Below are 18,030 nucleotides of genomic sequence, written 5' to 3' on the forward strand. Positions count from 1 at the left end.
CAACTGACCCAGTGAACTGAGAGCCTGAGAGCTTCAGGCTGAGTGAGAGACAGCCTCGTAACTGTCTGCCCTAAAAGCACTTCCAAGCCTTGCTGCAGAGCAAGAAATGAGGGGAGAGAGGAGGTTTACATACTTTCCTGTCTTGGCTGGAGAAGAACTTGGGGTTAGGTAGTTTCCCCGTATGGGCCACCAAAATAATGTGGTTTAAGGGTTCAGGGGTGCTGGGACCCCAATATCACAACACGTGGGTCCTGTCTGAAAGAATTCGACCCAAGCCTTCTTTCAGCCAAAGACAAGGTTTATTAGAACATCCGTCATATTGGGCAGACTCTTAAGGAGTCTGAATATTAGTAAGCTATTGGCTAGATTATAAGAATCTGAGCAGTGGCTGGATTTTAGGAATCTGAGCCCAAGAGACTTTTTTTTGGAAGGAATAAATAACATTTGAGCTATCTGGAAAATGTTAGGGTCTTTTTTCAGGTGCTCATATGCACTATGCATTTTATTTGCCAGGAGATTTTCTGATGTAAAGAATGTCACTCCTAAAATCGTATTGTCTTTACCCCTCATGTGTGTATAAATCCTTTGACATTAGAAGACTGTGAAAACTGTGTGGAAGAATTGTACCTTATGTACACCTTACATCTTGTTGGTAGCACATCAGAACTACAGCCAAGGCCAGAGGCACTTGGCCAGAGCAGTAAAGGCTAACTTTTTTTTTTTTTAAATAACAACCTTGTGCTATAGGTAATAGAGAATTATCATCCCCCTTTTACAGGTAGAGAAATTGAGGCTCAAGGGTAAAGTGACTTGCCTGGTCACATAGCTCAGAAATGTCAGGACGTCAATCCAGGTTTTTTTGACTAACTCCATTTTGACTCTACCACACTGCCTCTTTTCTGTGACTTACGAGTTATGAAACTATGGATTAGTAATGATTTCACACAGGCCTCCACAAAACTATGTGCTTTGCACACTCCTGCACTTCCACAATGAAGAAATTAGGTCTCAGAGCCATTGGTTATACCTGAAAGGATTCAATGACCCAGCAAGGACAGCTGCTTGGTCATTCCTTCCAAGGTTACTGTTAAAGTCATGGTGTCCTGTCTAAAAATGTCCAAAGTAGTTTCATGTTAAACTGCCACCTCCTCAAACTCTCTCCTAAGTCTGTCTTTAATGTTCTTGCAGGTGCTAAGAAGATTTGTTTCCTGGTAGCTTAAATTGAGTTAAGCAACATCTCATGGATTTTGCTTTTTCATAAATTTGGAACATTCCCATTTTAAATAATCCTTTTAGCCTTGCCTTTGTAAAACTGTGGCCCAGTGCTTAGCTCACGGTGCCCATTCCCTGTGTGTTAGTGACTGACAGAGCATTGGACTTAATCACAAATTTATTACTACTTAATCCTCAACCTTTTGGGAGGGGAAAAGAAAGGGGCCTTAAGTGACTCAGGGCAGAGTTGTTTGTGGCCTTAGCTTTATTGAACATTGGGATACAGGTTTGCTTTTAGGTCTCAAGAGCCCCTTGAGGGCAGGGCCTATTTCCTTTTCGTCTTTGTATTTCCATTGTATCTCCATGGGTGCTCAATAAATGTTTATTGTTGTTGCTGCTTGTCCAGCTTGTAACAATGATCAGCTTTTCAGTTTTTTAGCTAGTATCAAATGGTTTTGATGATTACTCTTTTTATATTATAGTTGAATTGGGATCTGGTAATTCTGGGCCTTCTTTCCTTTTTTTTATTATATTCCTCCAAAATTTTGTCTAGTTATAATTAGATGTGATATATAATTATAATATAATTAATATAATATAATATACATTTAGGTAGTATAATTTTTATTATTAAGCATCTCAGTTTCTTTAATAATTTATAGTTTTCTAAGTAAGCCATTAAGATCTTCTGCAAATAGGGATAGTTTTGTTTTCTCTTTGCAAATGTTTATACTTTTATTCTTGTGTCTTATTGCTATGTTTAGCTTTTCCAGTTCTGTGTCAAATAATAGTGGGATGTGGAGCATTTTGGTATTTATTTTTTTAAACTGGAGAAAGTTGTATGTTTGTCTTGAACTTGAACATCTTTTCATACTTACTGGTTTTCCCTCAAAATTTAGTCAGTTCGTGTGAGTAGGGACCTCCTTTGCAATACAGTAACATTTTATAAACTAGCTTTTATAAACAGGGTTTGAGCCTGTTGCAGATACTAACCTCTCAGCATCCCTACTGGTAGGTGGTAAAAGGAGAGGAATTTGCTGACTTTGCTGTGCTTTGTAGTGAGTCACTAGCAAAGCTGTGCTTAGAAATCACAAGTTCTTCCTTAGAGTCCCTATGGCTTCAATCTGACTGCACCTGTTTTTCATAGAAATTGTTTTTGTACAAAAGTTTTTGGAAACTAGGGGCATGGAATTCATTGTTTTTTTTCTTTGAGATCACATCATATTTAGTGAAATAATACATTGGGAGCCAGAAGACTTGGGCTCTAGGCCTAGTCCTGCTACTGACCAATTACTTTGGGAGGCTCATCTTTCTCTGATTTAATTTTCTCATTTTTGAAATGAGATGGTTGGACTCAATGGCCTTTAAGGCCCCTTTCTAAGTGACAGGCTATGTATGATTCCATGATTTGTTTGATTTTAGGCAGAATTCTCAATCACTGCATACCTCAGTTTCCCTTCAATGTATTATGTGTGCAGTTGTTAAAATGTGGAGATAATAATGTTCTTCTAAATTCACAGGTAGCAAAGCAATTGGGCTTATGTGTAATTGGGCTTATGTTTTTGCATATATAAATTTTTTTCCACCTAAGCACTTTTAGAAACCATGTTCACTTTTTAGTCATGAACCTCTTATAAAGGAGATCAATTCTTTTTGTTTGTATTTTTATTATTATGAATTTGACGAATATTTCCTTATACAAAAAAAGATCAGAAAGAGAATTATATGTGACTTCACCATGACTATATTACATTATAGTCTGTTTTTTAAAGAATCAATTAAATTGAACCCAATAGTTAGTTCCATTACTGCCCTTCTTGTTTGGGTCCCCCTTTAAACTCTGAGGTAAATTTTTCCTTGAGCGCGCCAACCTTAGCCTCCACATCCAGCCTGTGGCTTCAGTTCATGTTTGTGAGCATGCACGTGTGCGTGCATGTTGGATTTTGAATTAAAGCATTGCCCCATTTGTTGTAAATGGCTGTTGCTACTCATTTACTTTCTGTTGGGTTTTATACAGGTGGAACCTGACTTCCTGCGGAACCAGTGTAGCGAGCTCTGAATGCAGTGAGGAGCTCTTTTCATCAGTTTCTGTCGGTGACCAGGATGATTGTTATTCTCTGCTAGATGACCAGGAGTTCACATCTTTTGATTTATTCCCTGAGGGAAGCGTCTGCAGTGATGTCTCTTCTTCTATTAGCACTTACTGGGACTGGTCAGACAGTGAATTTGAGTGGCAGGTAGGTTTTTTCTTTCTTTTCTCCTTATCAACAGACATACAAAATATGATTCCCTTGATAGCACTTTGCTTTTCATCTTAATTTCAAGTGTCTCTTTGGATCTGATAACCTAATCTAAAGCTGATAATTCAAGGATGTAATAATTGTAATTTTTATATTGTTTGATGTTATAGTTATAATGATAGGACTCTAATATGGAGTCATTTGGGCTGAGTGGTCCTAACGTCCATAAAGCATATAGGCAGTGACAGAGAAGTTTGTATTTTTCCATTGTTTTGATTATTTTAACCTTGTGTCAATCTCTGCAGCTTCTGACTGGATAAAACTCCTGGCCATCTTCAGTGGCCTGTAAGTTACTCCTTCTGCTGCCCCCAGATGGCCAACTCAAACACTCTCCAAGTTTCTGGTCTCATTAAAGAAAGACCCCTACCTGATCCTCACCTGAGTCTGGTATCAGTGAGTGACCCCAAGAACTTTACCACATCTGGATCTGTTTAGGAATTCCCTCTTCCGCATCTGGCATTGATTACCTATTCTCCACCAAGTCCAGTTTGGGGGCATAAAACTTCCCTACCTAAACCCCAACTTTCAGCATGTATTTCCTCTGATAGGACTTACTCCCTCTAGTATTCAGAGAGCTTCTTGTATTTGTGGGGACAAACTTCATTCTATATTGCCATAGAGAATGTGTGTGTGTGTGTCCGTCCTTTTTTTGATGTTGTGCCTGCTTGCTGCACCTCATAATAATAAAACTTCTGTTTGTACCAGCTTCCTTAGTACCAATTTCTTGCAATTCCCTGAACCCCAGGTCTTTGCTTTAACATGAGCTGTGAGGCCAGATAAAGCAAGGGGTATACTTACTTATTTTGCTCCATTTTAATTAATGGATCTTATAAATTTCTGATACTTGCTGTAGACATTCTTGTTAATTTATATATAATCTAGTGACTTATGTGTATTATATGAGATGAGTCAAAGACCTTGAGGACCATAGATGAGAATTATGTAGAAATAATAATTATAATAACTCCTATTTTAGGGCAGGTTGAGATTTGCTAAGTATTTGACATATTATTTCATTTGATTCCCACAACAACCCTGGGAGGTAGGTGCTATTATTATCCCTGTTTTACAGATGAGGAAACTGAGACAGGCTAAGCGAAAGTACGTAAGGGTTTTTGAATCATCTAATATGCAAAGAATTATTTGGTAGAATTGGAGCTAGAAGAGATCTTGGAGATGAGACAGTGGAGATCCTGAGTCACACACATCCTAGGTAGAAGAGCCAGAATTTACAACCATGTCTTCTGACTCCAGCTACAGTGTGCTTGCCACACTGCCTTTAGGAGGCTTATCACTTGCTGAGTTCTTTTCCTTTCATTCATTTCTCCCCTGGTTCTATCCTCGTCCCCAAACCATGCATATATAAAATGTCTTTTGTTTCAGATTAGATGAAGATGCTGGTACAGCTTGGGTATAGCCTTTGTTAGCAAATGCAAATATACTGTTGTAACATTGCAGTTTGGGTGCCAATATCCTCCCACTGCCCACAACTTGTCCCTTGTTCACAGTAAGGTCCTACAAAGTTTCCCAAGAGAGCAGTTACATTGAATGCTTTCGTGGTGGGTCCTCTTAGAAATGACACTTTTTATACCTTGCTTATCTCATGCAGTTTATTTAGCATTTTCATATGTAGTTGTAAGGGAGAGCTACCACTAGTATTTGCTGTTGTGTAAATGTGAGTGTTTACAATATTAGACTAGACTCTAATTATATCCAGTAATGCCTTCCCTCGTCTGAAATTAGAATATGTATACTCTCTTAATAATCTGATGGATTTAAGTTTATTTAAATGTACTGTTTAACAAAATTGGAAAACATTTAAAAAACATTCTTTTGTCATGGAAAGATTCTTACTAAATTTGTATAAATATTTCAAAAATTTAAATCTTAGAAATTTAGGCTTCTGGGGGAGTTGACTCTCTTTTTTACCAATCAAAAAGAGAAAATCCTCTTCCTTCACAGGGTCCTAGATTTAGAACTGGAATGGCCTTAGTCACAGGGTTGTTACCAGGATCAAATAAGTTGATGTGTGTTAAATGTCTTACAAAGCTTCAAGCACGATAGAAATGGCAGTTATTATGAAGGGGTGCTAGAGACGAAGTCAAATTCCGACTCAGGTTGAGGCACCTGCCACCATTGGGCCAAACACCTTACCTGATCCTCAGCATCTTCATCTCTTGAGAACTTGGGTAAATGATGATGATCATAGCTAGTATCTCAATAGCACTTTAAAGTTTGCAAAGCTATTTACCTCTATTATCTCATTTGATCTTCACAACACCCTGGAAGGCAGGTGCTGTTATCCTCATTTTATGGTGATGAGTGCAGGGGAATGAGTAACTTGTCCAGGGTCACACAGCTACTAAGTGTCCTAGGCAGGATTCAAACTCAGGAATTCCTGACCCCAAGTCCAGCGCTCTATCCATTGTGCCATCTACCTGCCAGAAGTTAGTTAGCAAATGGTTTTGGTCATAGCACTAATGCAGAAGGCCTTAACCTGTTTTTGTGTCCTGTACCTCTTTGGCAGTGTAGTGATAGTGAAGCCCCTTCTCAGAATATTTTTAAATGCCTAAAATGAAATACATAGGATGCAGAGAAGTCCTATTTATGGTGAAATAGTTACCAAAATATTCTAAAAAACACAACAAATTCACTGACCTCAGGTTATGAACCCTTGCACTAAGGTGTGGAGCATACAGTGAGCTGGGGCAGTGGAAAAGATGCCCACACTGATGAAATTTTACCCCCTTAAGTTGTTGGCATCATCTCTGTACCATTTATCTCCTATCTGGAGTATACAGATCTGATTAGAGAATGTGGATGGGCATATCCTATTATGTGGAGTATGCTGGTTCAACTCCTGATTTAGTTTATGTGACCTCAGGCAGGTCACTTTACCTTTTCTGTACCTCTTCTGTTCAGAAGAGATTGAATTAGCTATTTGTGGTCTCTTTTCTCATAAATCTGTGAGAAAACTGAAGTCCAGAGAAGTTAGTTACTTTCCCAAGATCACACAAGTAGCAGAACTGGGATTTGAAACCAGGTCCTCTGACTTCAAATTCAACTCTTTTTGCTGCATGCCTTTCTTCCCTTTGTTCAAAAAATTACTTATTTTCAGTTCCAAATTCTCTACCTCCACCCATTGAGAAGGCAACAAATATGATACCCATGAAGTCATGCAAAACATGTTTCTGCATTAGCTATGTTCCAAGACAGAAAAAAGCAAGAAAAGTAAAGGAAAAAAATACACTTCAATCTGCACTCAGAGTCCATCAGTTCTCTCTCTGAAAGTGGATAGCATTTTTCATCGTGAGTCATATGGAATTGTCTTGGATCATTGTATTGATCAGAGTAGCTAAGTCATTCACAATTGATCATCTTACAGCATTGCTGTTACTGTGTTACGATGTTCTGGTTCTGCTCACTTCACGTTGCATCATTTCATATAGACCTTCCCAGGTTTCTCTGAAAGCCCCCCCCCCCGTTATTTCTTATAGCACAATAGTATTTCTTTAATTTCTTTCAAAAGAAATACAGTATGCAATTCATTTTTTAGTCATAGAGCCATCCATAACAATTGGAACTTAAGTTCTTAAGGTACAGTGTCGTGCTTTTGCACATAATGATAATAATGGGATTATTAACTGGAGATAAAGTATAGGTGGGCAGCATTCTTACCTTTAGAACAAATTTTAATTTTAAGGACAATCACTCAAACATTGTTTGTTTTTTGTTTGTTTTTTTTTGGCTAGGCAGTGGGGTTAAGTGACTTGCCCAGGGTCTCACAGCTAGTAAGTGTTATGTGTCTAAGGCCGGATTTGAGCTCAGGTCCTCCTGAATCCAGGGCCGGTGCTCTATCCACTGCTCCACGTAGCTGCCCCAAACATTGCTTGGTTTTTTTACTTAGTTTTTTAAAATCCCATGAATGAACTGTTAGAAATCCCTTAATAAACACTTGAATTCGTTAGTGCTTAATGAAATGATAACATAGACTTGAATATTAGTAGCTGCTTTTGCAGGTGTACAAAGAATTATGTTTTTCATTTGCACTAAATTATATTTATTTGACTTACCTAATCTACTTTTGCAGCTGCAATTTTTATCTCTGGGAATGACTCAGAGATTTCCATCTTCTTCCTATGGGTCAAACCCAATATGACTAAAATAGAACATCTTTCTCCATTTGCCCCTTCCTACTTGTCTTTTTCTGTCAGTGGTAGATAGCATCATTCTGTCACTTAGGCTCCAAAGCACAGATTGTCATTGGCTTCTTCTGCTGTACTACTCCCCCAGTCATCTTTTTCTCCTTAGAATCCATCAGTGTGCCTTTTCAATATATCACTTGATAATCTTGCCCATTTGTTTTGTCCATATCAATTTTCTTATGATTTTGTCTTGCTTTATAAAAAAGCAAAAGTATTTTATAATTTCTGTGTACTGTCAGAGGGCTTTCCAAAATGATTCCACAGGTTTGCAATTCTACCAGCAATGAACGTGCATCCCCACCACCCCTTATGTTTTTTACTATTATTACTACTCTTTTTATTGCTAATCTGATGTATATGAGGTGGTACCTCAGAGGTTTTTTTTTTTTTGCGTCTCTTTGATTATCAGTGAAGTTAGGCATTTTTCAAGTGTTTTCTTTTGAAAATTGGACTGTTTATCCATTGTGAACTAGGTACTACTGTTGTGACTTAAAAAATAAGTTTCTCATATTTTAGATGTCAAGCCTTTGTGTCATATGTAATCATAAATATTTTTTCTCAATCTCTTGTGCTTTTTTTCTGAGAGCAGAGCAATACCAAATAATTTGTTTACTCTCAAGTTAAAATTTGAAACACTATTCTTTAATTACCATCTCAATCCAGTTCTCCAAGAAGTTGTATTTTTTCCCTCTTCCTTTATTTTTTTCTCAATTACATGTAAAAAACCCCACCTTTTAGCATTCGTGTTTTTTTTTTAAATTTTGAGTTCCAAATTCTTTCCCTCTCCCCTCCTTGAGAAGGCAAGCAATTTGATGTAGATCATACATGTATAGTCATATAAAACATATTTCCATATTAGCCATGCTACAAAAGACAACACAGACCAAAAAAAAAAAACTCCAAGAAAAGTAAAGTGAAAAATAGCATGTTTCAATCTCTATTCAGGCAACATTAGTTTTTTCTCTGGAGGCAGATACCATTTTTCATCATGAGTCCTTTCAGATTGTCTTGGATCATTGTATTTCTGAAAATAGCTAAGTCATCTACACTTCCTTTTTTCTTTTTTTTTTTGTTTAAATATTTGTCATCCACACAACATCATCATACAGTATTGCTGTTACTCTGTACAGTGTCCTGTTGGTTCTGCTCACTTCAACTTGTATCAATTCATGTAAGTCTTTCCAGGTTTTTCTGAAATCATCTTGCTTGTCATTTCTTACAGCACAATAGTATTCAATCACAGCTCTATACAACTTGTTTAGCCATTCCCCAATTGGTGGGCATCCCCTCGATTTCCAGTTCTTTGCCACTACAAAAAGAGCTGCCATAAATAATTTTTTTATGTATAGGTCCTTTTCCTTTTTCTTTGATCGCTATATAATATAAACCTAGTAGTGATATTGCTGAGTAAAAGGGTATACACAGTTTTATAGCCCTTTGGGCATCGTGCCAAATTGCTCTCTAGAATGGTTGGATCAGTTCGCAACTCCACCAACAGTGCATTAGTCTCCCAATTTTTCTATATTGCCTCCAACATTTGTCATTTTCCTTTTTTGTCATATTAGCCAATCTGATAGGTATGAGGTGGTACCTCAGAATTGTTTTATTTTACATTTCTCTAATCAGTAGTAATTTAGAACACTTTTTCATACGACTATAGATTTCATCTGAAAGCTACTTGTTTCTTTTGACCATTTAGCAATTGGGGAATGACTGGTATATAAGTTTGACTCAATTCTCTGTGTAAATGAGAAATGATGCCTTTATCAGAGAAACTTGCTGCAAAAAATTTCCCCCTGGTTTCCTGCTTTCTTTCTAATCTTGGCAACATTGGTTTTGTTTGTGCAAAACCATCTAAATTTAATGAAACCAAAATTATCCATTTTACATCCTATAATGCTATCTTTTCTTTGGTTATAAAATCTTCCCTTATCCATAGATCTGATAGCTCAAATTTTCCATGCTCTTCTAATTTACTTATATATCTTCCTTTGTGTCTAATCATGTACCCATTTTGACCTTATCTTGGTATACACTGTGAGGTGTTAGTCTGTACCCACTTTCTAGTTTTCCCAGCAATTTTTGTCAGATAGTGAATTCTTGTCCCAAAACCTTGGATCTTTGGGTTTATCAAACGCTAGATTACTCTGGTTGTTTGCTAGTGTGTGCCCAATCTATTCTACTAATGCACCACTCTGTTTCTTAGCCAGTACCAGATTGTTCTGTTGTGCTAAAAAAAAAAAAAGTTTATGTTATACTGATTTTTTATTTTAATTGGTCAAGTACATCAATTTTGCTGCTATAACAAGACCCTTCTCTTTGTTGAAATGAAATAATTAACCTCTTTTGCACACATATAGCTGGAATTCACTTGGAGGGGAATATATTGTGTAGGATGTGGAGTTAAGTCCCTTTCCCACCAAATTGCCAGCGAATGGTTTTTTTTTTTTGATCTTAAGTTTAATAGCCTTTTATTTCTCTACTTGTCCTCTAATTTTTAAGATTTCTTTTTTCTCTTGTTTATTATTTATTTCTTTGTTCAGAACTTAAACATCAAATTTCTATATGTAGAGTAGATCAGAAAAAGAAGATTGTTATATGCTGTGGATCTTTCATATGAAGCTGTGGACCTTTCATATATACTTCTTGTCTTTTAAAGCATGTGACAAGTTCAACAGGTGACTTTCAGAGCTGTTCTGGTTGTTCTAACCTATTCCTTCTATTCTCTTCTGGGCATTTAAATTAAAAAAAAATGCTTCAGTGGTCTCCTTTTTAAAAAAATTTCTTTATGTTTTTTGGCAACACCAAGACTGGGTTTCTATTCTTTACTCCTTCCCCATTCCCACTGGAAAAAAAAAAGAAAAAGCCCTTTTAAAGAAATAACTCTCAGTCAAGTAAAACAAATTTCCTCACATTGACTACGTCTGAAAATGCACATCTCATTCTGCACCCATAGTCCATCACTTCTCTGTCATGAGATGTAGGTATCATGTTTCATCAGTCCTCTGGTATCAGGGTTGGTCATTGCATTGATCTGAGTTCTTAAATCTTTAAAAATTCTGACCATTTTTTAAAAAGAATATTTGTTAAATAATGAGTCCTTTGCTGCTTTTTTCTTTTCTATAAAAAAGTTCACCAAACATACCAGTGTTTTGTAGACATTTGATTGGCTGCCTGCTGTATCTATTCTGTTCTATTGTTGTTTGTCAGTCTTTCTTGTCCAATAACAGATAGTTTTGCTGATAAAACACTCAGTAATGTGTTTGCAAGCCTTGGGGTGGAAGAGCCCTCTTGCCAGCTTTTCTTTTTCTGTGCACCCCTTGGGGTTCTTGTCCACTTGTTTCCTTTTTTGTTATTAATTTGGACATCAAGAAACATAAACATTTCAGGATACAAAGAACAGAAAAGGAGGATTTTGTGTGAAGCATATATGTGAACTTGTATTTTATATGTCTTTACATATACATACATATATAAACGTATATTAAATTTTAATACAGTAGTAACAAAACTGCCCTGCTTATTCCCTTTAGACCTTCCCTCTGCTCTCATATATGTATTTAAATTTTTTTTCATTTATTCTTTTCTTTCTTTTTGCATCATTATCACTGCATTATCACTGTTCACCCCCTTCCCTCAGATGCTTTCTTTTGTAACAAAAACTCACTTGTTTTTTCCAAATAAATTTCGTTGTTATTTTCTCATGTTCAACAAAGGGAGTTTCTTCATAATTTGTTTGGTATCATATTAAATGAAATCCATTAATTTGAGGTATATTGTTAATTTTCCTATATTAATCGGACCTATCCATGAATACCCATAGATTTTTACCATTGCTGCCACCCTAATCCAGGCCCCTCAAGGCCACTGGTTCTTGTTGAGCATTGTCACTCAGGCCCTGATCCTTTTGTGTTAATAAATCTTTCATTAAAACTTTCTCAGTAATTATTCAGATTTCGTTTAGCCAGTTTTGATGCTCAAATTGTCACGACACTTTTTCAGTTACTCTTTTTAAATCTCCTTCATGATTCTTGGTTTCTTCGCTCTTCCCTTTTTCCCCCTCATATGTTGATTTATTTTGCTGAACTGCTTTTGTTTTTCTTTGTTACAAGAGATGGTTCTCTGTGTAGGGGAGAAGAGAGACGTGTTTGGAAGTGAATGTGATGTAAAAACAAAGGGGTCAACAAAAAAAGCCATTTAAAAAACCTTTAATATTGAACATCAATAGCCCCATCTAAGCTTTCTCTGCAGTTATTAATATTTAAATTGCTTAATTTTTATGCATAAAGTATAATAATTTTTTAGTTACCACCTCTGAGATCCCCATTGTGGTCCTGGGTTTTTTCATTCTTCTGCTGCTTCTACTTTCTTCTCTTTGCTTTCTTTTCTTTCAGAAGGGTTTTTCTGGGTATCTTTCCTCCTCAAATATGTTGGTTGTAATTTCCCTGTAATATTCATATTCAGTATTCATGAATATTCATAGAGGTCATCTTATTTAACCCTGCTGTTTTACAGATGATGAAGCTTCTACCAGATGAGATTAGGTGATGCTCAAAGTCACATAGGGAGAAGTTGTGTGGCCAGGATTTCAACTCGGCTTCATAGGATCCTAGTTCTTGAGCTGGAAGGGACCATAGGACATAGGGAAGAGACCATAAAGGCCAACTCCCTCATTTCACAAGTGAACACACTGAGTGCTAGAGAGGTGGAGTGGCTTACCCAGGATCCCATAGGGAGTAAGAAGTGACCAAGGCAAGATGTAGGAGGCAGACACTCCATCTCTAGAGCCTATTCTTTTTCCACTGCCTCTAAATAGGGCCTCACACTAATGTGCCACACGCATTGGATGTTTCTGTTGCATCCAAGTTTTTGGCAATTACATATAATGCTGCTATGAACATTTTTGGACAAAAAATTCCTTGTTGATTTTTTTTTAAAACAACACTTTTAAGGTATATTCTCAATAATTGAATAATTGGGTCAAAGATTATAATTATTTTTTTATGACTGATGCTCAGTGATGCCAGATTGTTCGTAACAGGTGCTGTGGGTTTGATATTCTACCAGCATTTAACCTATTTCTCCACATACCCTGTTCATCTTCTTTCCTTTCTTCCTTCCTTCCTTTCTTTCTTCCCTCCATTTCTCCCTTTCTCCTTCCCTCTCTCCTTTCCTCTCTTCTCTTCTCTTCCAATTTAATGAGTGCAAAGTGGTACTTAAAAGTTGCTTTCATTTGCATCTCTTTGATTATTAGTGAGGTTGGATATTTTTCAAGTAATTCTAAACAATTATGTGCTTCCTCTTTGGAAATTGTTTCTGTTCTTGAACTACTTTTCTATTGTGGGCTGGGTGCTGCCAGTGTGATTTTTTTTTACCATATTTGTATATTTTAGATATCTTATATTTATATATTTTAGATATCACATATATTTATATACTAGATGTCTAAGATAGCTATATATACCTTATATATTTTATATACCTTGAATATAAATGTCTTATATACATCTATATATATATATATATATATACGTACATATATATCTTGTATATTTTAGATATCATATCTTTATCACACACACACACACACACACATGTATATATGTATAAATGGCCATAAATATTTTCCTGAATCTCTTTATTGGAAGAGAGATACAGGGAGAAATTTAGGCTATGGAAAACAATATTAATAAAATTTTACTATAAGCAGTATAAAATTATTGATCTATATTGTACAAAGTTTATATTTTAATATAGTTGAGCTTATATTTTAATTTAGTCAATCACATCAGTTTTATTGCTAATATTGCCTTTTGGTGACTGACTATTTTGGTCTCTAATCTCCATCTTGTTGCCCCATAACCATTTATCTCATAAAGTATTGTTATGATTTGTGTGTGTGCAATCATTTCTGAAAACATTCTTTTGTTATATGAATTAACAAACACGATAGTATATTAAAGAATTAGATAAAATGCCATTCTTAATGAATGTTAGGTGACTTTGTCATCATTATTTCTCCTATATAAATAATTCTGGACCTATGGTATTTTGATTTTCTGTAATAACCAGTGATTTCTTACCAGGAATACTAATAAATATAAATTAAAGTTGGTCAGTTTTTTAAATAGACTTGCTTTAAGTTTTGTGTATGAAGGTTTCTAAAGCTCTAATTGAATCAGAGTTAAATTATCCACTGAGGTGTGACCAAACTTTGAAAGACTAGTCTTAGCCAGAGATGCACCTAAATGGTCTTCTGTCATTCCTCACTCTGAGGAAATACACTGCTCCTCCAGAAAGAGATCTTCCATTACTTTGGTTCTTTTTTGTTGGATTTAAAAACCCTTTGGATGTTTTTGAGAAATAGAAATCTTTAAAAAAGAATTCAGGGTAGCTAGATGGCTCAGTGGATATAGTGGTAGGCCTGGAGTCAGGAAGATCTAAGTTCAAATTGGGCCTCAGACACTTAATAGCTGTGTGACTCTGGACAAGTCACTTAATGTGTGTCTTAATCCATTAGAGAAGGAAATGGCAAATCACTCCAATATCTTTGACAAGAAAACCCCGTGGATAGTATGGTCCCTGGGGTCACAAAGAGTCAGAAACAACTGAACAGCTAACTTCATGTGTTTCTGGGGGTTCCAGGAAATCTTGATGTTCTAGTTGTGAAATTAGAATACCAAGACTTCCTGGAACCCCAAGAAATATATGAATAAAATAGCTCAAGTTTCTGTAGTGTTTTAAGAGTAGCTCATTTGTCACAACTACCCTTGTTGGAAGCAGGTAAAGTAACATCTCAAATTTACCAGTAGAAAACTCAAGCCCAAAGAAGTGACTTGCCCCAGATCACACAATAGGGAAGTTTCTGAACTAGGAGCTGACCCCAGGTCTCATGGGCCTCATTCTACACTTGTCTCTGCAGGAATATCCAGTAATAAAGCCCTTCCATCCACTGTTAACTGTTTTCATTCTGAGGCAACAGACATTGCATTCCTCCTCCCCTCCACACATACACTTAATAGTATTTTATTTTTTCCAGTTACATGTAAAGATAATTTTCAGCATTTTGAGTTCCAAATTTTTATGTTTATTTACACACACACACACACACACACACACACAGACATATATACATACACACACACACATACACACACATACATATATACACAATGCTATTAAACATATTTCCATAGTTGTCCTGTTGTGAAAAAGGATGTGGATAGCATTTTCCATCATGAATCTTTTGGAATTCAGACATTGCATTTTAAGGGTTTTATACTTACCTTCTTCAAGGCTTTCTATGTCCTACCCTTAAGTACTATCCTCTTTTCTCCAAAATTTTTTTTTTGCTTTTTAGCTTTTATGTAGATTACATATACATTTGATAGTAAACTATTTGAAGTCGTGTTTTTTCAAATGTTCTTGACTTCTTCAAAGAGTTATGCTTTGTGTTTAACCATTTCAAGATTCAACAAGGATTTCCACAATATGGTCAAGCTCATTTATATCAGATTTACAATTTGAGTTAGAATTTATGGTTGTTTGAGATGAAAAGCTCTCAAGCACATCACAATGTCCCATTTTTGTGTTGCTCATCATTCCTGTTAATATTGTATCAAGATCATAGTAAGAATTGTCAACATCTGAAAATAAGTCTTCTACAGAATTAGGATTTTTGTTCTCCAGTGTTTCAAATATTTGATCTAGTGACTTCTGAAAGTTTCCCCTATTTTCTTGAGGGTTCTCCATTTCCCAAACATTACTTTGAGGATTTCTTGGAGCTTGTGCTGATGCAACTATGGACAGGTCAGAAATAATATTTTGGGACTGGATATCTTCAAAGTCTTTTGAGAAACTACTATAACTTGGGACAAGTTTCCCTTCACCCTGTTCTTTTGTTGAACGACAAAGGATATCTGATGATACTAGGCGATCAAGAAAAGCCTGTCCTGTATTCTGAGCATTTATCACTTGCCAAGTTCCATCCTGGGTCATTTCTTTTTGAATCTGCCTTACAGTGTTTGCTATAAGAACTGATCGACACAGATTAGGTTCAGCAAGCATGTGACACAACTGAAGCTTTACCAGAGACATGTCTAAAAGTGATTGCCGCTGAAGATTATATGAGGGAACAGATTTAAAACCAGCCAGGGTTCCTTCAATATCTTCTTCACCATCAAAACATTTTCTCTTTATTCTTCTTGCAAACACTGTGTCCCATATCTAAATCTTACAGAGTTGCTCAGGGCTCAAGTTAAGTGACTTTCTCATGGTCAGAGGTGATTGTCAGAGGCAGAATTTGAACCCAGGTCTTCCTGACTCCAACTCCAACAATATTCACTTACACCAAGCTGCCACTCTCATCCGTACGTGGTAGGAAGAGAACAAAATTAACTAGCATTTAAAAAGGTGTCTGTTATTTGCATTTTGAAAAAGTTATGGCCAGTTCTTCATGTGAGGTTCAGAAATCTGCCTGATTCATCTATGTATTCTCCACAGCACTTTGCACATAGTAAGCATTCAATAAATGTTTGAAGGAATAAGAGTAAGTACAATCCAGCTATGAAGAACTTTTCTCCAGTAAATGTTTGGGAGAACTGTCCTCTTCCCACATCCTGTTTTCCTCCCTGTCATCAGTCTCCATTTGACTGGTCAGCTTAAACAAGACATGTCAGCATCGGAAAGTGGGCCACAAAGAAGCATGCCTTTTATTAAAATGTTTCATGGTTGATCACCATTCTCCATAAATTATGATGTATCACTTGTTATACTTTTTAAAAAGAGTAGATAATGGCATTTTTTGATGAATAGAAGGACTGGTAGGATGATATATTATACAAGTCACAATGTTTAAAATCCAAGTCAGTTGTATGATATGGTCCATATACGTCCCCAAATTCACACCAAATAAGCTGTTTTTAGGATTGGTGGGTCTTATCGCCAATTTCAGCAGGGTCTGAGTATTACAGTTCTGAATAAACTGCCATCTTATTCTAGAAGCAGCCTTCCAATGGTCTGGCTTTGATATAAAGAACCATATTGGGATAATCTCTTTCCCCAGCCCATCTGAGTCAATAGGCCAAGTACTTCAGCTTCACAGTGGTAGCACCTCCTTTACTCACAGAAAGCTGCTTCGCACTAGAGATTTAAGATGTCACCAGCAGCTCTGGATGGAGTTACAATGGTTGGTAGAAGTGACTTTCCATTACTCAAAGTACGTTTCCTCCTGCACAGCAGGAAGTTTGTCCTGCTGTGGAGGCGGCCCCGGGGATCCATGGGGAACTGGCGCTGCCCGGAGCCTCTGTGCGAGGAGCGGCCTTCTTGGCTGGGCAGGTGGGCTGAAGCCGCCTTGGCCCCCGTTCTGGCTCCGGGCTCCGACTCGGGGACCCCAGTTTACTCACAGCTTGAGCTCTAAAACCCGCTCCAGCTCCGACTCCTCACAGCGCCTAGGCAAGGAAAGCAAGGTGGGGCCCTTGAGGAAGGAAAGGGGAGGAGCGCCCAGGGAGGTTCTCCAAATTTATTTTCAAAGGATAACTTGTGTGTTGATATTAGCAAATCAAACTATATTGACTGGCTCATTGAATAACTAACTGCCTAGTATTTCTTGTTCAGGTTTCTGAAATTTTGGCTAAAAACTTGATATTCTGAGTTCCTTTATTTGCCATTAGGCTTGCCTTGTAACCTCCAATTAGATTGTAAGCTCCTTGAGGACAGGGATTGGTCTTTTTCAAAACCCTTTTTGTATTCCCACCTCTTAAATATCTGGCACATAGTATGTACGTAATCAGTGCTTATCAATCGATTGATTGAACTAATTTTGTTTGCTCAGGCCTTTGGCTTCTTCAGAACTGAAAGTTTGGCTTTTTTTCCCCCCTTTTGAAGTTACCAGGCAGTGACATTGCAAGTGGGAGCGATGTGTTCTCTGATGTCATCCCCAGCATTCCCAGCTCACCATGCCTGCTTCCCAAGAAGAAAAACAAACACCGCAATCTAGATGAGCTCCCCTGGAGCGCCATGACAAACGATGAGCAGGTAGAACTCTCTTCTCCATTTGTAATTAAAAGGCGAAGGTCAATGGACTGTCTCTTTAAAGCTGGAGTGCACACGTAGGCAATCTGAACTTGAACTTGCCTTTAGAGAGAGCTTTTTGTTCCCCTTATAGAGCTTTCGGGCTTTCAAAGTGCTTTGCTCACAACAGCCTTATGAGGTAGGAGAGCCAGCTTTCGGCAGGGGGGAGGGTGTGGGGAGGGGGAAGGAGCTCTACCTGACCTGTTCGAACAAAACATGGAACTGCAAAGTACTTTTTTGAA

General features: G+C 37.0%; 2 protein-coding genes across 2 annotated transcripts in view; one reads left to right on the top strand and one right to left on the bottom strand.

The window, feature by feature from the left end:
* The window catches only part of FAM199X (family with sequence similarity 199, X-linked), a 47,774-nt gene that overhangs the window by 13,244 nt on the left and 16,500 nt on the right, over positions 1–18,030 (top strand). Inside the window, exons 2-3 of the mRNA XM_020975106.2 lie at positions 3,230–3,449; positions 17,603–17,752. Coding sequence (XP_020830765.1) covers positions 3,230–3,449; positions 17,603–17,752 — 370 coding nt within the window. The remainder of the gene's footprint in view (positions 1–3,229; positions 3,450–17,602; positions 17,753–18,030) is intronic.
* Positions 15,182–16,505, bottom strand: LOC110200029 (cell division cycle-associated protein 4-like). Its single transcript, XM_078147786.1, has 2 exons — positions 16,292–16,505; positions 15,182–15,930 (listed from the first exon to the last, which is right to left on the bottom strand). The coding sequence occupies exons 1-2, from the start codon at positions 16,362–16,364 to the stop codon at positions 15,182–15,184; spliced, it is 822 nt and encodes a 273-aa protein (XP_078003912.1). The 5' UTR covers positions 16,365–16,505.

Source organism: Phascolarctos cinereus, unplaced genomic scaffold, assembly GCF_003287225.1.
Source record: "Phascolarctos cinereus isolate Bilbo 61053 unplaced genomic scaffold, phaCin_HiC Scaffold_8;HRSCAF=390, whole genome shotgun sequence".
Classification (NCBI taxonomy): domain Eukaryota; kingdom Metazoa; phylum Chordata; class Mammalia; order Diprotodontia; family Phascolarctidae; genus Phascolarctos; species Phascolarctos cinereus.